General features: G+C 35.6%; 1 protein-coding gene across 6 annotated transcripts in view; it reads right to left on the bottom strand.

Annotated features, from left to right (window-relative positions):
* Positions 1-20,038, bottom strand: part of LOC111504347 (calcium/calmodulin-dependent protein kinase kinase 1) — a 233,010-nt gene that overhangs the window by 5,423 nt on the left and 207,549 nt on the right. For all 6 annotated transcript variants that reach the window (XM_023158880.2, XM_023158879.2, XM_023158878.2 and 3 more), the window contains 3 exons: positions 17,942-18,144; positions 7,169-7,384; positions 1,953-2,120 (listed from right to left, as the gene is read on the bottom strand). In XM_023158880.2, coding sequence (XP_023014648.2) covers positions 1,953-2,120; positions 7,169-7,384; positions 17,942-18,144 — 587 coding nt within the window. The remainder of the gene's footprint in view (positions 1-1,952; positions 2,121-7,168; positions 7,385-17,941; positions 18,145-20,038) is intronic.

The following is a 20,038-nucleotide window of genomic DNA, read 5'->3' as shown; positions in this document are numbered from 1 at the left end:
CACTGGAATCTAAAAATAACACAAATTTGTAGGAGTGTTCATTGTGAATCATGTTGACTGACCTCTTACTGTTATACGGTTAGAGTGATTTTTCAACTGAAATTACTTTTTCAATGCTTTTCTGCCAGTCTTCTTCGGTAATATTAGATACTTCTTCTTTGATTAGCTTTATTACCTTCTTATCAAATTTTGGAAAATTATTTTTACGCCTGATGCTTTCTTTCAATTTTCCTCAAATCAACTCGATGGGATTGAAAACACAAAAATAGGGGGATGTCTCATTATGGTATGTCTATACTTTTCAGCAATACTCTCAAGAAAATAAACTTTTTCAAATATTTTTGTCTGTAAAACTTCAAGTAGTTGGTTTTTGGTATAGTAATCTTCAAAATACAAATTGATATCCATTAAAAAACTTTGTATTTCATTTTTCCTCGAATTTTTATTCGGTACTATGATGAGTTGTCGGGAATGATAGAAAGCGTTGTCAAATACTATCACACTATTCGAATCCAAATTTGGGATCAATGTGTTTTCAAACAATTCCTCGAAAATATTAGCTTTCATATTTTTATAATAGTCAACATTGCAGTCCTTAAGTTTTTTCTACAAAATTTCAAATAATTTGGAACCCACCTTTACTTCCTCCGCAATGCATAATTATTAGTCGCGATCCTTTGTTTGCAGGCATGTTAAGCGTACACATGCTCGAACCATCAGTCCACCCTTTCGTAACTGTGTCAAGAGTGTCATACCAAGATCCGTCCAAATAGAAAATTTGCCGCTGTTTCTGTCTATATCTAGTTATTTGATATAAGTATTTGTTACGAAATTCCACTATTCTTCTGCTTTCCATAACTGCTGCATAATATAAATCCTGTTTTTTTATCCAATTCTGAAGAGTTTTGTCACAGCAGCTCACGTTATGGCCGAAAGTATTCAATTTCTTCCTAATGAATTCAGTTGTAGGAATGTCATTGATTTTGTAACAATCGTATATTGGTTTTTTTCAATGATTTCATTAGATGAATATCTAAAGGTTTTGGTGATCCTGTATCATCACATCACGTTTTGCGTTCATAAGGTTTCTTTTTGACGATTTCCCCCGAAACCCGATGTAGATTCTTATATACATCGAAACATACTCTCTGTGTTTCAATATTCAAATGCATCCGAATCTTATTCACTGGTATCTCTTTTTCACATTGTTTACCATCGCTATTGGAATCACAAACAGCATTAATCAATCTTGTTTGAACAAAAAGTAACAGAAAAACAACTCTATAGTAATTTAATTTCAGTCATGGGTCTCGTAAATTGGTGTGATTTTGATTAAATTTCCCTTCTTCTTCACTCATTTAACGAGTCAATGACCTATGCATTTATTCGTGCCTTCATTCATTCATGAAATGGTCATCAAATATCCATTGATATTTACTTTGTCAATAGATCCACTCTGTCATTGACGCATTCGAAGACTCATTCATGGTTCCTATCAATACTTTCTCCATTCTTAATAATTTCTCATTCACTGGGTAATAACCTTTTTATCTTCAGACAAATTCGTAGTTATTACAGGTATATTCCAGCTAGAGAATTTTTGTTTATTCAACGTGTATCGTAATTTACTGAATTGATCTATTCTTTGGTAATGAATGTCTTTGTCCGTTTATTCATGACAAATCAAATCAGATAACCACTTTTACCCAATAAATAGAGGGATGTAGCCGTTAATACGTGGTAGGAAATCATCATGATAATAAACATATGCATTACATATACAAACTTATACAATAATGTGTAAGTATGAAAATGTCCTTAAAGGACGAAACTGTAGTAACGTTAGTTACAAATAAAAGTGTAACATAATATAGAAAGTTTCAATTCTCATTTTTCACACTTTCACCCACTCGGAATTTAATTTCTCCAAAAATATTTTTTCATTTTCTTACCTGAAATGAGTGTTTTTTGAGCATATGTTTTATCAAAATTAAAGTATCTAACTTCGGGATGGAAGTTATGACCTTGGCAACATCTTCTTCGGTAACTTCCACTAGATGGCAGTTTTCTTCTTCTGATGGAAGGGGTCGACTGCCGTGTTTAGTGACCCAGGGGTGAACCTACAAATATAATACTGCTTTGACGAAAATTTGAATTTTGGTGAGTACCTAATACAGCAATACTAATAACGAATGATACAAAATGAATTAATCAAGTGTATATTATGTAAGCTTCAATATCGTGAACCAACAGAAGATTATATAAATCAAGGGGATAATTCGTAGACATATCCCTCAAAAAAGCGGCAAACCGCGGACGGACGTGTTTCTGACGAGGCCAATTGCCAGAAACATGTGTCCATGATTTGACCCTTTTCATCATGTCCACGAATTCTCGTCTTTTTGGTTCGACTGGATAACTTAAGGAACATCAATAAGATGGAGAAGGTATTGCAGTAGAAGAATTAGGATCCTTTCTGTTCAATTGCCTCTTCTTCGGAAACTTTATAGTACAATGAGATATATATATATAAAATAACAATTACAACTAGTGGAATTGGTACTAATGAAAAGTGGGGTTATAAATGAGAAGTGAGCAAATAAAATTATGTTTTTCTTGAAACATTACCCAACAAATTGTGGAAGAATTATATGAAAGTTGATGGATTGTCACGGAATTTCGGAACCATAATGGACATGAGAGCAGGAAATATCCTTCGCCACAGTTAACAGGAAAACAGTGATCCTCTCTGATCATACATTATCAGAAGATGACCTCAGCATACTCGCTCGCTGGAAACTCCAGTCAAAGTACCCCATGAGGAAATCATTACGAATGTGAAATCAGTGATTCGTACTTTTCTTAATGACGTTGCTGAAAAAAGTTGTTTGGATACGTAGAGGGTAGGCAAAACCATCTAAGGCCGATACAACGCAGGAAGAAAAAAATGCTGGAAACTTTCAGTAGCGATAGGGATATCTTGGTTTTGGCTGCCGAAAAAAAAAACCAACGTCATGATAAACACTAAGCCTATGATGTGAAAATTGTTGCCTCATTCGATCCTGCGACGAATGGAAGACTTTGAAGATCCAACCGCCTGGTAAAAGAATATAAAACTATTTCGTTCATCAACTTTCGAAGGAAACACGAAGTAATTCCTATGAAAATCCAAAGCCTATGTCTGTATGGCTTACCAAAAATTCATAAAGAGAATGATGTAGCCAAATACGCAACGACCCCCAATGCATTCCATTGAAAAAATTAGGTTAGGTTCAGGAGACACAATAGTGAACTTCGGCATGGTCTCCTTATACACGATAGTTCCTGCTGATTTGCAATGTATTTTCAGCAGACATAATCATAATTTACCATAGTGTTTCCTATAAACAAACGGGAGTCAAATGGGCAGCTCATTAAACCTGGTGGTGGCAATTTTTTAATGGAAAATTTGAACAGAGGGCCTTAGAATGCGCTTGAAAACATTATTGTGGATGCGTTAAGTTGATAATATGTTCTTAGTAGATGGCAGCTCAGTGAAGAGAACCTAAAAATTTCTGTCATATCTGAATTCCCTTAACCTCAAAATCCAATTCACCCGAATGCACCCAGACATGCATCTGAATTAAAAATCTAACCACCAGCCACAACAAAAAAGAGGGGTATTTTAAACGTAAGTTGTCTGTCTGTTTTAGGGTAAACTTTCTCACAGACAGTTTACCCTAAAAAAACACACTTTTTTATGGAACACTGCCTCTGTAGGAAGAAAGTGACTTCGACAGATGTGGTCAGTGGAATTGTTAGAAAAACACTGTTTTTGCAGAGATTATGCTTGCTATGACGATCTTATCCAACCTTACCTTACCCTACTGTTTTGAAGTTTGAACAATGACCTTGAAAGAGCTGTGAAAACTTCACACTCCGATATGAATCAACGCTACGCTTTCTCAAGTCAGAAAAGTTGACGCCAGAGAGCATGGCTCATCAGGAAGATTTGTCTACGTGAACAAGTGATAAAATATTCAGGTCAGAATGAGATGATATTGCAAATATGATTTCGGAGTAAAGATATTCCATAAAAGTGGAACATCTACTAGTCTTTCATATCATCTCAGATAATACGTTTGGAGATATATCACGATGTAATTCAGCTTGATCAAATCATTTTCTCAGATGATTTTTATTTCTTTTCATACTCGAGACAGGCCATGATTGTTCAGAAAACTCATCAATGTATTCGAGCAGTAACGACTCGCCATGAAAGACCATGTGTGAAGGAACGGGAGATAATTTGATGGGCCCATGAAATGCGTGAGAAACAAGATTGGATGTGATGGTTAATAGTTTCACAAAAAAAGTAGCGGACCTCTCTGCCATCCCTGAAAGATCGACAGAAAGTGCTGAATCTGATGAATTCTTATACAAAGGTCCGTTTTCAACTCACCAAAGCGAAAGGCAATTTTCTTGCGGACGCTTGTGAGTCGTTTCACGATTTTTTCTCGTTATAGAAGGAAGAGATACCTTTCAATTCGTTTTCTTCATTCCAATCCCTTTGCTACCAGTGTTCAAAGAAACCAGTTGAAACATTCATTTCCCACAGTTGCATGGAAACTTCTGAAAGCGGTTGAAAACATATTTCGTGATCATCATGAATCAGTTCTTTCGAGCTGTAGGTATACACGTCCAATTTACCCAAAGTTTCATGATGAGAGTACCAGATCGCAAGCCCATGCTGAATTTTTGGTCTCATATTTTACAAAAGAGTATGATTTTTATAGTCCTGAATTAGTGTAACGGTTAATCTCACACTAAAATGTAAAAATAATTCCACAAAAGCCGTACCAGAAATAATTTGCTAATAGGTATAATTTTTTAAAATGAAAATTTTCCTATTTTCCTGTCCCCTTTTTTGTACAGTGTTTGGTAAGGAAATATCCCTATCGTGATTAGTATCTAAATGTATGGAAGTCTCACAAGAAATTGAAAGGGCCATATTTTCAGGAGAGATTAGTTTTTGGGAAAGAATGGTTTTGGCTTTTTATTTCTCCATCTTCATGAAAAAAGTGAAGGATTCCTGGAGAAGAGAAAAGAGAAACTTCAGAATGAACTATTTACAGAGATGTGTTGTAGATCATGCGTATAAATGTCATTACATAGTGTCATCGAGACATGAGTAGACTCAACTCATGCGTGACATAATCATAATGCAATGAATGACTTGAGTGCTTTATTGTTATTCCATCCAGATTAGTACTGATGAGGCGAAAAGACAAATATGTCTTATTCAGAAACTTCAAAGTCTGCCTTTGAGGATGATGGTGTTCCATGTAAATTAAATTTCATAGGTAGCGTTCCTATGAGTGGAAAGCAACGTCGAATGAACTTAGAGAGGGAGAGAGAGAGAAAATGTTCAGAGAACAATCTGAATAGCAAAAAGTTATTTATTGAATCATTCAGTGTATGATCTACACATCTTCGAGAAGAGTTCATTTTGAAATAAGTCAACAACAGATGCACTGGAGAAGTTACAAAACATTGCAGACCAAGCAAGCGAATGGATTGACAGGAAAAGATGCGCCATGATAACGTTTGATGTACAAAAAGCTTTTAACTCCGCATAATGGAAAGGGATCCTAAAGGAAATCAACCCTAAACAATATGATTGCCAGCTACCTTGTAGAGAGGGTGCTAATAGTGAGATATAAGGGAGAATTGAACATCACCTGTGGTGTTCCACAAGGCTGCACAATTGCTCCCACATTGTGGAGTATATACTATGTTGGGGTACTAAATCTGACGGTCATTAGGGAAGTTAACCTGATAGGCTACGTAGACGACCTAGCCGTAGTGGTGGTGGGAAAAAATGAGGAAAGTCTGGTAAAAACTTCCGATAGAAGTTTGAAGGATATAGCCGAACGGATGACAGCGAGGCAACTGAAGCTTGCCCCCCAGAAGTCAGAGATAGTACTGCTGACAGCGGGCAGGAAACTGTAAAGTATCACAATTGGATTAAAGGAAATGAACATCTGTAGCCAAGAACTCATGTTACAAAAATATCAAAAAAGTCGTGGAAAGCTGTAAGCAACATATGCTCATAGCTTTCCAACGGTGGAAAGCCTTGGGCTACATGCCCAACGGTGGGGGCCTTCGAGAAGATAGCAAAAGACTCATAACAGACATAGAACCATGGATTAACACAAAATGGAGACAGGTGAATTACTTTCTCATACAAGTCCTAACGAGGCATAGGTATTTTCAGACGTCCTATTTGTTTTAGGTTCAAGAAGAGTGCAAGTATTGCGGAATGATAGACACGGTAGAACACACAATCTTTGAATGCTTATGTTGGGAAGAACAGAAATGACGACATGAGAATTATCACCGCATAACATGATTCTCAAAAATAAAGAAAACTGGAAGCCGTTAGTAAACACTCCAAGACCATTTTGACAAAAAGAAGAGAAGAACTAAATAAATAATCATGAAGAAGTAAGGAAAAAGGAAGAGCCCTAAACCATCACCATGGTTTGTTATTCCGAAGTAATGCTCGAGGGCGGTTTCAGAGTAGCCTGCTTGACTCATGAGTGGTTTTTCATTCGGCAAGATTCCGAAATTACCTGGTCACAGGGCGACCAGATGTCTGATTTTTCCACTCGCCGAAAAAAAACTTCAAAAGCTGTCAAAAAGAATTGTAAAGAAATGCAATCTGTTGATTCTGGACCATTTCAATAATGTAAGGGAAGGTTGGGTTGAGTTAGGTTAGGTAAGGGCAGGTTGAGAAAATTGGTTGAAGAATTACAGAGACAAGGTAGGTCGGTAGTTGTGTTCTTATTGATATGGATGATAGCTGTGGCAGGTAAGAGGTTGGATTCCACATGCACGGTAAGTAGGTCTACTCGAAACAGAAATTGTCGTGTTTTCGTTAGAACGCCACGTATTATTTTGTCATTAATAGCATATTTCTAAACCTTCCGATTCGTAGACGAAAGCTGAATGAAAGATGATTTGGATTGCATAATAATATTTTCTAACGGAACAGATTTGTTGGATTCAGAATAAATTTATTGCCTTCAGAGGAGTGAAAAAATATCGGATAACGAAGTTGAAAATTCAACACAAACGGCACGGTTGGTAGGACTGCAAAGCCAACGCAACGTACTGAAACACTCACTTTGATCTCTGGTAGAGTTATCCTTTGACTGGGCTCTTTAACCAGCATCTTCCTAATCAAGTCTTTGAGATCGTCGCTGATGTCTGGCTGGCTGGGAAACTCGACGTTCTGATGTTTGATTTTCGAATAGAGTCCTACTATATTGTCGTCGTGGAAGGGTAGAAAACCGTAAACAAATGTGTAGAGAGTTACGCCCATTGACCAAATATCTGTTGCCTGAAAAAATATGAAGTTCGTGACTCAAGTTTTCATATTTTTCATCCAGTAGGTGGAATAATAATAATATATGAATTAATTAGAATAGATCACCAGAGAAGATGTGGAATGTAATGAAATTTCATTCAATAACGACTGATCAGGTATGTTGATTTTCAAAGTGAATAAATTAATCGCATTAAATCACCAGAAAAGGTACTGAACAGGTATGTCGCGTTTCAAAGTAAATTTTCCTGATTATTCGATGAAACTGATTGATCTTTCGTTCATGAATCTTTTCCAGTGCAGAGTTACCAGAAAACATCTGTATTGGATCTTGACAAAAACTGATTTTTTTTTGAAAGTTACATTTATGCTTGAAGAATTTGTTCAAGGGGTCTACAATCAATACCATTTACAATCTCAGGTTTTTCTGTATGCAGTAAGAAGAGTTGAGTTTTCTCGATCTACAGATAAAGTACACAGTGAAAATAAAAATTATATTGAATTCAATATGGAAATAGATATACATCGTTGTTCACCTTCCACCAGTTTACGAAGTGAGTCAATGAAAAGGAAAACCAGCAAGATATCGGAGAAATATTTTTTTTCAAAAGTTTGTTTTGTAAGAGGAGTAAGTTTTGACCCGAAAACCATTGCAGTACCTTCATAGCGTTGGTGCTATCGCAATAAAGGAAATATAGTTTGATTATGCTTCACCAACAAGTCTTTCAATATCGTCCCCATTGCAGGATCGCTTTTGAAACTATGTCCACTGATTAGGAACATATGAAGACATGAAATGGCAAAAATATCTTTTTCAAAAAAATACAAAAAATTAATGAATTTCACTCTTTCACTCTGGATATTTTATTGGCCAAGTTGCCAACAAACTAGAAACCGTTGCCGTACATTCAGGAGGTATCTTTCCCAATGAGCAAGAAATCGCACTATAAAAGGTAAGACCTCGTTAATCCGCAGCTCAAATAAGTTTCGATTTTCAAAGGTTGCCATTTGTAGAGGGCGGCATCTGGATAACGATGAACCTGATTTGAATGAAACATAGCCGTTTCTTTAGGACCTCATGAACAGAATTGAAGGACTCAAGTCGGGTAGCCGAGGATGACACTCAATTGCACTTCTTCGATATATACAAAATAATTATCCCCATTTGTGACTAATATGAAAGAATACCATCTTGTTGAAACATTTTGCAGGTTAGTAGGCCGTGGTCGAATGAAAAGTTTCATCTGCTACTACAGAAGATATCATCAGTGGTATGTGCGTTGACTGCAAGGACGTCTTTTGTTTTTTCTGATCATGACTATTTACACCTAACATTTTTTTGGTATTTTTGAATATTAACAAGTTACATCATCGCTGGTGTTCCCCAGCGATCCATATTGTCTCCAACCCTCTTTTTATTGTATATCAACGACTTATTGTAAAAAACCAATAATTCAATGTATTGCTTTGCTGACCACAGAACATTTGTCTCGTCATTCCATTTGGATTCCAAATGGAATGACGAGGTTACAAAGGCACAGCAGGAGGTTTCATATCTTAATGAGCATCTAGAAGTAATTTCGAATTAGAGTGAAAGTAAGCAGATTCAGTTCAATGCCACACAAACCCAGGCATCGGTTTTTTCCAAGAAGATAAATGTCTCCGAACCGGATATAATAATGGCAGGTCAGACAATTCCACTATCTGCTTCGATAACTTTGTTGGGGTTGAAATGGACACAAATATGTCTTGGCACAATCATGTCGCTGGAATTGCAAAGGCTGCTTCTCAAAAGCTTGGAACACTGTTTCAAACTAGAAAACTACACACACCTCAGCAACTGTTGATGCTTATAAAGCTCAGATCAGACCTTCTTTAGAGCAATTTTCTCCGTCATCCGCCTGATTGGAGACGCGAACATCACGTGCAACCTTGATAACCTGGAACATCGAAGAAAGGTTGGAGATTTGTCTCTCTTCTATAGATACTGTCACGGGAAGTGTTAAAGTGACTTGGCACAGTTGATTCCACCAAGACAGGTACATATCAGAAATACGCGACAGACTGTGGCTGTCCATCGTTTTGAGGATAAACTTCCAGAGAAAGTTTTTCCAAATGGATTCAATCTTCAGCAATTAATATCCAATGTAAATCACTACTTTCGCACAGACATCGCTCTGAGAGCACCTTAGGGGTTTTCTTTCCTGTGGCGCTTGTGTTTTGTCCTTGAAACAAAGTTACATTTTAACAAATAGTAAACTGTATGAAAATCAAAATAAAACTCAGATTCTCAAGGGAATAACGACTTACCACATTACTAAATTTTCGACAGAAACGGCACACGAAAACGTGATAATCGTCGCGTTAGCATTGACACTATAATGGCGGCCAGCAAATTGCGCCGTTCGCAGGTAACATTACTACCAACATTATAATTTTAACAGGTATATGCAGAGGCATCCACATTATTTGACGGGAATTCCAAATTTAAACAATACACAACGGACTGACAAACGAAACTGAACACAAAGTTTCTTTAAAAAAAATAATGTTGATATTATTACACAAGGGAAAACGTGATATGTATCACAGATTATAACGAAATTCTTAAATTTAAAGTATTATTCAATCAGGCGCGTGCCTGATTGAATAATACTTTAGAGAAAAAATTCGAACATTTCTTATTTTTAAACTCAAAAAATGATGATGATGAAGACTGAAGACACAACTATGGGTTTTTACACCTGTCTTCTAGTCTTCTAGCTTCTAGCCACAACAATGAATTATAATCGCAATCAGGGTGGCGCATTATGGAGTTGAGTGAACAGGGTTTTTATTTGATATTGTTCGCCGACGGCCAAATTCACGAAGCAGGTGCTTATGTAGATACATTATATACCTGGAATGAAATAGTCGGGAATACATCAGAGCGAAAGAAGTCATCACCTTTTTCAATTCATCTTCTAAGAGACACAGTTTCAATAAAATCTACAAAGACATAACGAAGAGTCACGAAGTGTTAGATATCGACATTACTATGCCACGGGTGGTAGGTAAACAAACCATGAGACTAAATATACAATGTAACAGTCCTGATAATTATTATAGAATCATTGTCAATTTTCCTGTCCTTGATAGTGTTATAGAGGATTTCAAATTCAGATTCAACAATGAAGCTGTGTTCTATTTTTCAAATTTTGTACATTCTATCTGCTTGGAATATTCACATGTACAGCTGGAAAACTGTAAAAACAATTTGACAGAATTTTTGTCCTAATAGATAGATATATATTTAATTCATGTCATTACACAGAAGTTCATATACATACGTCACATATAATAGATTCAAAAAGTAAAAATGTATAAATATAAAATATCACAGTGAACAATTGAAAGTAACACAATTTGTCAAATAATAGAACATATATAGACACACTATGTACATATGTCTTGTAGATAAATATCTTCCTTACGAATATAACATAGACCTAACAGACAATAATCATTAATAAAAAATAATCACATATAAAAATGGTAAACCTGAGGTATATATAAAAGTCAACATGATGAGTACTGAAATTCAGATATATCATAATAGGCGGTTTGAAGGAGGTGATGCTTGAGTACTAGTTTAAATTTAGCTAATGGGGCATCTTTCAGTGGTTGTGGAAGGGAATTGAATAATTTAATTCCTATCAACTGTTTATGGGTGGATGTCAACCTGTTGTGAGGAATTGCTAAATGGGATCTGGTCCTTGTGGAATACCTAGTTACGGTTATCTCCATTCATCCGGTACTTATGTCTGTGTGTTTTCACATGAATCAAGTTATAATATATTATAGCTGAGGGAAGTGTCAAGATCTTGAATTTGATATACCATGGTTTACAAGTGTCAGTGTTTGGTATGTCCGCTAATACTCATATAGCTCTTTTCTGGACGGTAAATACTGATGTATTGTGACAGGAATATCCCCAGTTAACGATACCATAAACCATAAGACTATGAAACATTCCATAGTAAGCGGAGAGAGCAGCTTCCAAGTTCACAACTGATTTAAGTCTCCTTATTGCAAATATCGATTTGGACAATCTGCTAGTTAACTGCTGGATGTGATTTTTCCAGCTCAGACTCGGATCAATGTTATGTCCTAAAAACAAAACGTGTTCTTCAGATGTGTTTTTCTTTCCAAAAATAAGTGTTTTGGTTTTATTCTTATTGAGAATCAGTTTATTTGCGGTGAATTATTCAGTGGATTGCTGTATTATATTTTCTTTCCACTCCTGGATTTCTGAGGATCTATCACTAATTCTTACAGTGAATGTTGCATCATCCGCAAACAAAGTTGTTACGGCATTCATACTTCCGGGTAAGTCGTTTATATATATTGAAAACAAAAGTGGTCCCAACCCACTACCTTGGGGAACTCCGTTGTTTACCGGAAGACTTTCACTGATTTGGTTATTACAGTACCTGATTGTGATCTGTTTTGAAGATATGAGATCATCAATTGGATACCTATGTGCGAAAAACCATAAAATTTTAACTTTTTTATAAGAATATAATGGCAAACGCAGTCAAAAGCTTTGCTGAGATCCGCAAAAATAGCTAATGAGTTAGAAGAGGCCTCAAATCCTTCAGTTACAAACTCTACAAATCTCGTCACTGCATCAGATGTAGATCTACCATTACGAAACCCAAACTGGCATTCCGTGAACAGTTTGTTACTTTCAAAATATTCCCTGATTTTAAGAAACATATACTTTTCCACCATTTATGCCGTGATGGGAATTGTTGAGCTCTTTTCTGTCTCATCCCTTGTGAAGGGGTATTACTTTTGCCATTTTCAATTTGTCAGGAAATATCCCATCACACAAAATAGTATTAATTAAATGAGTGAGAGGGCTGACAAGAAATTTAATGTTCTCTTCAAATAATAATGTGCTGTGTTCGAAAATATCTGTAGCGTGTGAGTTTCTAACACAGTTGATTACATCATGAATGTCCATTTCTGTAGCTGATAGAAAAGTAAGTGAGGTATGCGCAACTAAGTTGGATTGTAAAAGGAAATCTTCAAATGACTTTTTGGAAGTGGGCGGAAGTTCTAGTATTTTATCAGCTTGGGTGGAAACATGAATGTTGAACTCAGTTGGAGAATGCTCGAGTTGATTATTTAAAATCTTTTTACCAGTAATATTATTGATAGGTATGTTTCCAGATGGTTTTAGGTTTATTACTTGATTCTCTGATATCATTAATTATAATGTTCTTTTTTTCATGTTCATACTCCATTTTCTTCTCCTTGAGAATCATTCTATACGCAGCGGTTTCATTAGTATTAGTACTACCGGAATTCAATAGTGTTTAATACTTTCATATCTTCTTTGAGTTGAACTAAGTGTGGATTTGACTGTTGAATATGTTTGTTTCGATCGTTTTTTTCTTTAACTGTTATTTTAGGAAAGCATGAATCAAAATAGTAATTGAATATTTCGTAAAAAATTTCTGTAGAAGTTACTGCATGCACTGAGTTGTAGAGACATACCCAGCTTTCACTCGCTAAACAATCATGAAATCTATATATATTTTTGAGACTTTTATTCCTTATTATTTTTGTTTGTTTACTTTCCATTTCATTTCCATAACCAATTCGCACAATTTGGGCTAAATGATCAGATAAATGATAATTAGCCGTATAAGCTTCTTCGACATGAAAGTTAGTGCAAATATTATCAATAACTGTTTTTGAATTTCCCTGTATTCTAATAAAATCAGAAATATTTTTTTGATAACCGTAAAATTCAAATATATTTATTATTATCATAGATACATTATTGTACTCACCAAAGTTCATATTGAAATCACCACCTATTATGACATTAACATTATTTGCGTCTAATATATTCAATAGGTCAATCAGTTTGTTTATGAATACGTCAATATTGCCCGTAGGAGATCTATACAGTACGATGCAAATGTATGGAATAAATTCGATATTCACAAAAGGAGCGTCTTTCGGAAGAAATCCAAAAACAGGTCAACTTTAATTTTTGACGGCCCATCTCATGATTTTCATATGAAAGACGTTTCGTCACCAGTGTTGGCGTGATGACGTAATCGACAATTTTTTTAAATGCAAACAGGGGTCATGTGGCACCCCATTCAATAGGTCTACTAGTCGTCTATTCAACGGTATAATGGTTTCAATATGTATTAATACAGGGTCAACCGAAATGATGTATTCAGAAGACTGGAATCACAAATAATAGTAATTCGTTGAACCAAATAATGCTATGCACCGCCACTGAGAATAAAGTATCGTTCTGTCTTCTATTGTTTTTGTTGATTAGAAAAAAGAAATGGTGATAAAAGTCTTACACTCTACTTGAGATTAGTCAATGTCATTGAAGTGAATTATCATTGAAGCGGTTGACATTATTTCTAGAAAAATATTTAAATCACTTATAATCTGGCAATGAAAGTAACAGAAACCCAAAGAATCGAAATTTTAATTATGATTGGCTGTGGAGATAAAGTAAGGACTCAGGCAGAAGTTCGTGATTTATTCAATGCGAAATACCCCAACCGAGAACCCGTTTCTCAATCAACAATAAGTAAAATTGAGAAAAAGTTTCGAGAAACGGGCCATGTTAAAGATCTCCCTAAAAGTGGTAGAAAATCAATTTCAGAAGTCCAAAAACTTGATGTGGTACTTGCGTTCCAAGAAAACCCCCATACCAGCACGAGGCAAGTCGCACTGGATAATAATTTACACCAATCGACTGTTGTTAGAGTGTTGAAAAAAGAAAAGTGGCATCCGTATAAAGTTCAGCTGGTCCAAGAACTGTTAGAAGATGACTTTGACAGAAGAGTCGAATTTTGCGAAATCATGATGGAGCGCTCGCACAGAGATCGGACTTTCATACAAAATATAATATTTTCAGATGAAGCTACTTTTATGCTCAACGGTCACGTAAACCGTCAGACTTATCGATACTGGGCAAGAGAAAATCCACATTGGATGGAGGAGCATAGCACACAATATCCACAAAAAGTGAATGTTTGGGCCGGAATTTTGAACAACCGGATAATAGGACCATACTTTTTTGAGGAAAGCGTAACTGGTGCTCGGTATCTACACTTTCTTCAATATTATCTGATGCCACAACTGAATCAGCTATTTCCAAATAGAAATGATTTGTGGTTCCAGCAGGATGGGGCGCCCCCACACTACGCCGTTGATGTACGAACCTACCTGAATACTGTTTTCCGAGGAAAGTGGATAGGAAGAAGAGGGCCGATCGAATGGCCACCAAGGTCTCCGGATTTGACCCCGTTAGACTTTTTTTTATGGGGATACTTGAAGAGTAAAGTTTACCAAAATCGACCAAATGATTCAGAAGAGTTGAAGGAACGCATCAGAGCGGAGATTGCACAAAAAACCCCCGAAGTTCTCGGAAACGTTAGAAATGAATTCAGTGCCCGGCTTTCACATTGCATCATAGCTGAAGGTCATCAATTTGAACATTTATTATAATTTTATTGTACTTCAATAAATAACATGTTTTGGTTCATCTTGTATAAATGAATATTGGCATGGTTATACCGTTGAATAGATGATTAGTAGACCTTTTGAATGAGGTGCCACATGACCCCTGTTTGCATTTAAAAAAATTGTCGATTACGTCATCACGCCAACACCGGTGACGAAACGTCATGAATATCATGAGATGGGCCGTCAAAAATTAAAGTTGACCTGTTTTTGGATTTCTTCCGAAAGACGATCATTTTGTATATATCGAATTTATTCCATACATTTGCATCGTACTGTATAATGCAATTATATTTATTGTACCCTTGGTTGTTTTCATGAGCAAACCACAGATTTTAAAGTTTTGCTCTTCACTCATATCCCTGATGCCATCCAAGGACTCTGATTGGAACGTATCTCTAATGTAAATGCAGACACCACCATGTATTTTTTCTTTTCTGGCAAAAAAAGATGCCATATAAAAATTATCCAATTTATATAAATTAATCTCTGCATCCACAAGCCAATGTTCACTAAGAATGATTGCCGAAAAATTTTTTTCCTCTGCCAATTTGGAAACTGATTCAATTTTATTTCTGATATATTGAATGTTAAGGTGCATCAGTAGTAAACATTTATTTGAAGAGCTTTCAAGATCATTCGACGCTATAGATTTGGTGCTTCTTGAGACAGACGAGGGTATAAAAAAATAATTAGGCTTGCTCACTTGATGTTCATTTAATTCAGAAGCTAACGTTTCGGGTGTTTCTTTGGTTTCAATAAATGGTTGTCTTGAATAAAGATGTGATGAAGAACTTGATGGTCCGCCGTCTTCGACAGAGTTAGTTGTGAAGGTATCATTTATAAATTCTTTAGCATGTTTTTCTGCTAGTTCAACTAAATTAAAATGTTTATGGATATGAGCAGCAATTTCTCTACACATCTGCCATTTATTGAAGTTATATCCGTGCTTCCTATGATTCCACAAGCTCACAAAATTGTTACTCTCTATTATACTTCTTGGTCTGTCTATTCTGTACATATGTCTGATTAGTTCCAAGTTCCTATTATAAATAAACTGATCATTATTTCCTTTATCATATGTGAATGGTTCAGTCAGAAAGATTATCTCTCCTTTCGATAAGCCCCTCAGTATTTTATTGATCATCTGCTCATTATATTTATTTGGCCAAAATATAACTGAGTCATTGTCTTTGTTATTCTTGATATAGCTGAGAGCAGTTCTAACTAATTCATCATCTGTTGCATTCGTCTTTATTATTGATTGTATGGCGAGTTCACCATTCGTCAAATTCAATATATTGCTGGCCATATTTTTTCCTTTCTGATCAGGGATGATTGTAATTCTCCTTTTCTTCACATTATAATTTTCAAGAGGGTGATATGTCGGAAATTCTTTTTGGTGATTTCCAGACCAGTCTTTTTTAATTTCTCTGTTACATTCTCCCATAACTGTTTGGGTCGAGCTGTCCTTTGAAGATTTATTTATTACTACGCCCCTGGATATTTTCCATGGAGATTCTGTTGATGTATTGTCAACCGTTTCTGTAGTATCAGTTTGTGAATAGGAACACTTTTTGTCTATGTGGTTTTTGGATATTTATTTTTTGTAGAATATTTATTTTCTCTTGGAGTTCTATGATTATTGTTTTTTGTTGTTCTACTAATTGATTCAACTCGCTTTCCATTTTAATTGCTTCACTGATAATATATTTATGTTCACTCTTGAGTTTTTTTATATAATTATCTCTATTAGCTCCTTCTTCCTGTAAGTCTTAAATTGTTCTTTCAAGGAAACTTGTTTCTTCTGATTCTGAGTTATCGCTTGCATTAGCTTCAACTTTGTAGCCCTCTAAAAAACCTATTTTATTTTTCATTTTTCGTAGACAACTTTTATGAAGAATGCTGGAACACTTCACACACACATAATGACTGACTGTTTTTGTTTTACAACATTTAAATACGGAATTACTGGAGCACTGAGTACTAACATGTTGACTGCCCGACATTTTATCGGATTAACTGCAAGTGAATCTGAAACTTCTTTGTACAGTAGATTGACATCAGAACTGGAAGTGAGTGGAAGAATTGTCACGAAAAATTTGATAATAGAATTGATTCATTATTGCGGTGTGATAAAAATATTTACCTTTTAATTTATACTATTTTACAAATCCAAGTGACATTACCAGTATCTGTCGCTTCGGCAGAACGCAGCTTCTCGTCTTTGGGATCAACCATGTCGGGTACTCGTTTAACAGGACTTGCCTTTTTAAATATTCATCGGGATATATTCATATAAATAATATCATAGACAGATATAGCGCTAAAAAAAAGAATTTGGAATTTACAATTTGATATCATTCATCTATTAACCTGTTTTGGTTATTTTGTTTATTTTGTCATGTTTATATATTTTTAGTTATACATTCTCTCATTTTTGAGTTATGGTTTTCGTTAATATTCTATATATTTATTGTCAGTTACACATTTTCTCATTTTTGGGTTATTGTATTCGTTTTGAAGGTTATTCTGTTTATTAATTAATTTTTTTAAAGAATTAAATAAAGCCTTAGTGTTACTGAAGTTTTACTTTTCAAAACGTATATGAACCCTTCATAGTATGAATATTGGGCCCGAAATGGGTGATTACCCCCCCCCCCATGAAATCACCCTAGGCACGCGCATGTATGTAATGCATAGTCGCTTGATTAAGTGTTTTTGGGTTGTGACAAGTCGAAGAACTGACGTTTTGAGAATATGTTTTCCTTTTACAAAATTGTTTTTTGAAGTACCTAAATATCTGAAATCGAGCGCGACCAAATAAAAGAGTTTTCATTATTTCAGAATAAAATAAATAATCTATAAAATATATTACTTCATGTCTATCAGTCTATCGACTGATGACATTGAGTTACCCATTTTATGTAGAATCACGCATATGTATATTCGGTATCAGCATTGCACCCGTGCGAAGTTAGGGCGGGTCGCTAGTAACATATGAGTATTATTCGGACTCACCTTTCCACTGAATCCAGCTTGCCTCTGGTCGTTGAGTGCTTCAGGCGCAGTAAAAGCTGGAGTGCCAGCAGTGCCGGATAGAAATGCATCGCTTCCGCTGAATTCATTGGATACTCCCAAATCGGCGATTTGTACTCGGTCCTCATCACTAAGGAGTAAATTAGCAGGTTTGATATCACGGTGGATTATTCGCTGATAATGCACTAGGAACAAAAAAATATTTCATACAATATTCAGTTCCAATATAATTACTTTTGGGATACATTTTCTAACCAACAGAGAATCTAACTGAGTGATGATTATGAAAAGGGTATCGTGTATGAATACACGTTAAGAGGTAAGACCTCGTTAATCCTCAGCTCGCACAAGTTTCGACTTCTGAGGGTTGTCGTTCGTAGGGTTGCGACAGCTGGTTAACGGAAAAACAGTTTTTATACAGAATGGTTCATTAAATACAGTCCAGTTTTCGAAGAGACATATTCACACATTAATGGAAATAAATCGACCCGAAAAAAAAAAATACTTCTTGCAAAATTCAATACATCACCCAAAAACTGAATAAAAGTTCGTTTTCTTCTGAATGGAATCGAAAAAAGTCAGCTAAACCTACGTAGGTTTAGCTGACTGAATACACGTGTCATTATAACTTCCAAAGGGTGGTTCCGTTACCGCTAACAATTGGATTAAATTGTTCCAAAACTTTAGTTTGCTTACACAGGCTTATAGAGACACAGTATTGTTTGAAGGCTGTATCTACTTGGCGAAAGGGTCATAAAAGAAGATTAGAAGCAGAAACCGGAACATTGTGTAAACTGGGAACTGAATTACCGGGAAAGGCACAGGTACAATTCTAGTTGGAAACTTCCAAATGAATGCCCGAAGCTCTCACCTCTCAGATATGAATAATTATTTCAGGAATATTCAATTATAATTACTATTCTGATATGTAATTGAGAAGGAGATGAAAATTAGCATTTTCAATTTTTGTTACGCCCAATTATAATGAGGGAATTTAGTGGCTCGAACAAAATACAAAAGATAGTGTCGATAGTTGGCACTCTTCGACACTTTTTGTGCAAAATCTTGTGTGAGGAATACTAGGTCTGTTAAAAAAAATAAGGTGAATGTTCAAATTTTCTTATGTTGGTACACTCGCCTCGACTAGTTTTTACTAAAAAAACTGTCACATGAGCATCGCTCAGGAATTGATGAATGACGTCAACGGCGATTCAGATTCGCTCAAAAGGGTCATAACTGGTAATGAATCTTGGGTATAGTTATGACATCGAAAAAAAAGTCTAGTCGTCCTAACAATGGAAGGGTCCAGGAGAGCCAAGACCAAAACAAGTACGTCAAGTTCGATCGAATGTCAAGGTTTTGCTCACTGTTTTCTTCGATTACTGTGGCGTAGTGCATCAGAAGTTCTTGCCAGATAGTCTGACCGTACGACTAGTATGGTACAAGTACAAGTACAAGGAGTATTATCTTGAAGTTATGTAGGACTGCATGCGAGAAGCAATACGAAGAAAACATCCGGTATTGTGAAAAAACAATTCATGGGTTTTGCATCACGATAATGCACCTGCTCACTCGTCATTGCTTGTTCTTGATTTTGTGCCAAAAACAACACCGCAATCATTCCTCAGCCACCGTATTCACCAGATTTGTCCCCATGCGAGTATTTCCTGTGCCCGAGATTGAAGAGACCCATGGAAATCTGGCGTTTGGCGACGATTTGCGACATATCAAAAAGTGCATATCATAACTCGAGAATTGGAAAAAACGCTGACACAAGTGTTAAATCCGAGGAAGGCAACTTTGAAGGGTACAGAATAGAAATTGATGAATAAATTAATAGTTTCAACGATGTTGATGAGGAATGGAAGATAAATGTTTTCAATTCAAACTTCATATCAATACTCTTTCATATAATACGTTGTGTAGCGTGATATCTGTTTCAATTCCATAACGAATGTTCGGAGTCAAACTGAATAGAAAAAAATTCAATGTGAAAGTAGTTGTTTCGAAGGAATGTTTTTTTTGTGTATTTCAATGTTCATTTAAAATAAGTTATTTCGATTGTAAATGAGAGAAACT

The sequence above is a fragment of the Leptinotarsa decemlineata genome, unplaced genomic scaffold (genome assembly GCF_025532065.1).
Source record: "Leptinotarsa decemlineata unplaced genomic scaffold, Ldec_3_MD MMD2_tig00000133_RagTag_RagTag, whole genome shotgun sequence".
Taxonomy (NCBI): domain Eukaryota; kingdom Metazoa; phylum Arthropoda; class Insecta; order Coleoptera; family Chrysomelidae; genus Leptinotarsa; species Leptinotarsa decemlineata.
The sequence above is the reverse complement of the archived record's forward strand: the minus strand, read 5'-3'. Positions and strand labels throughout refer to the sequence as shown.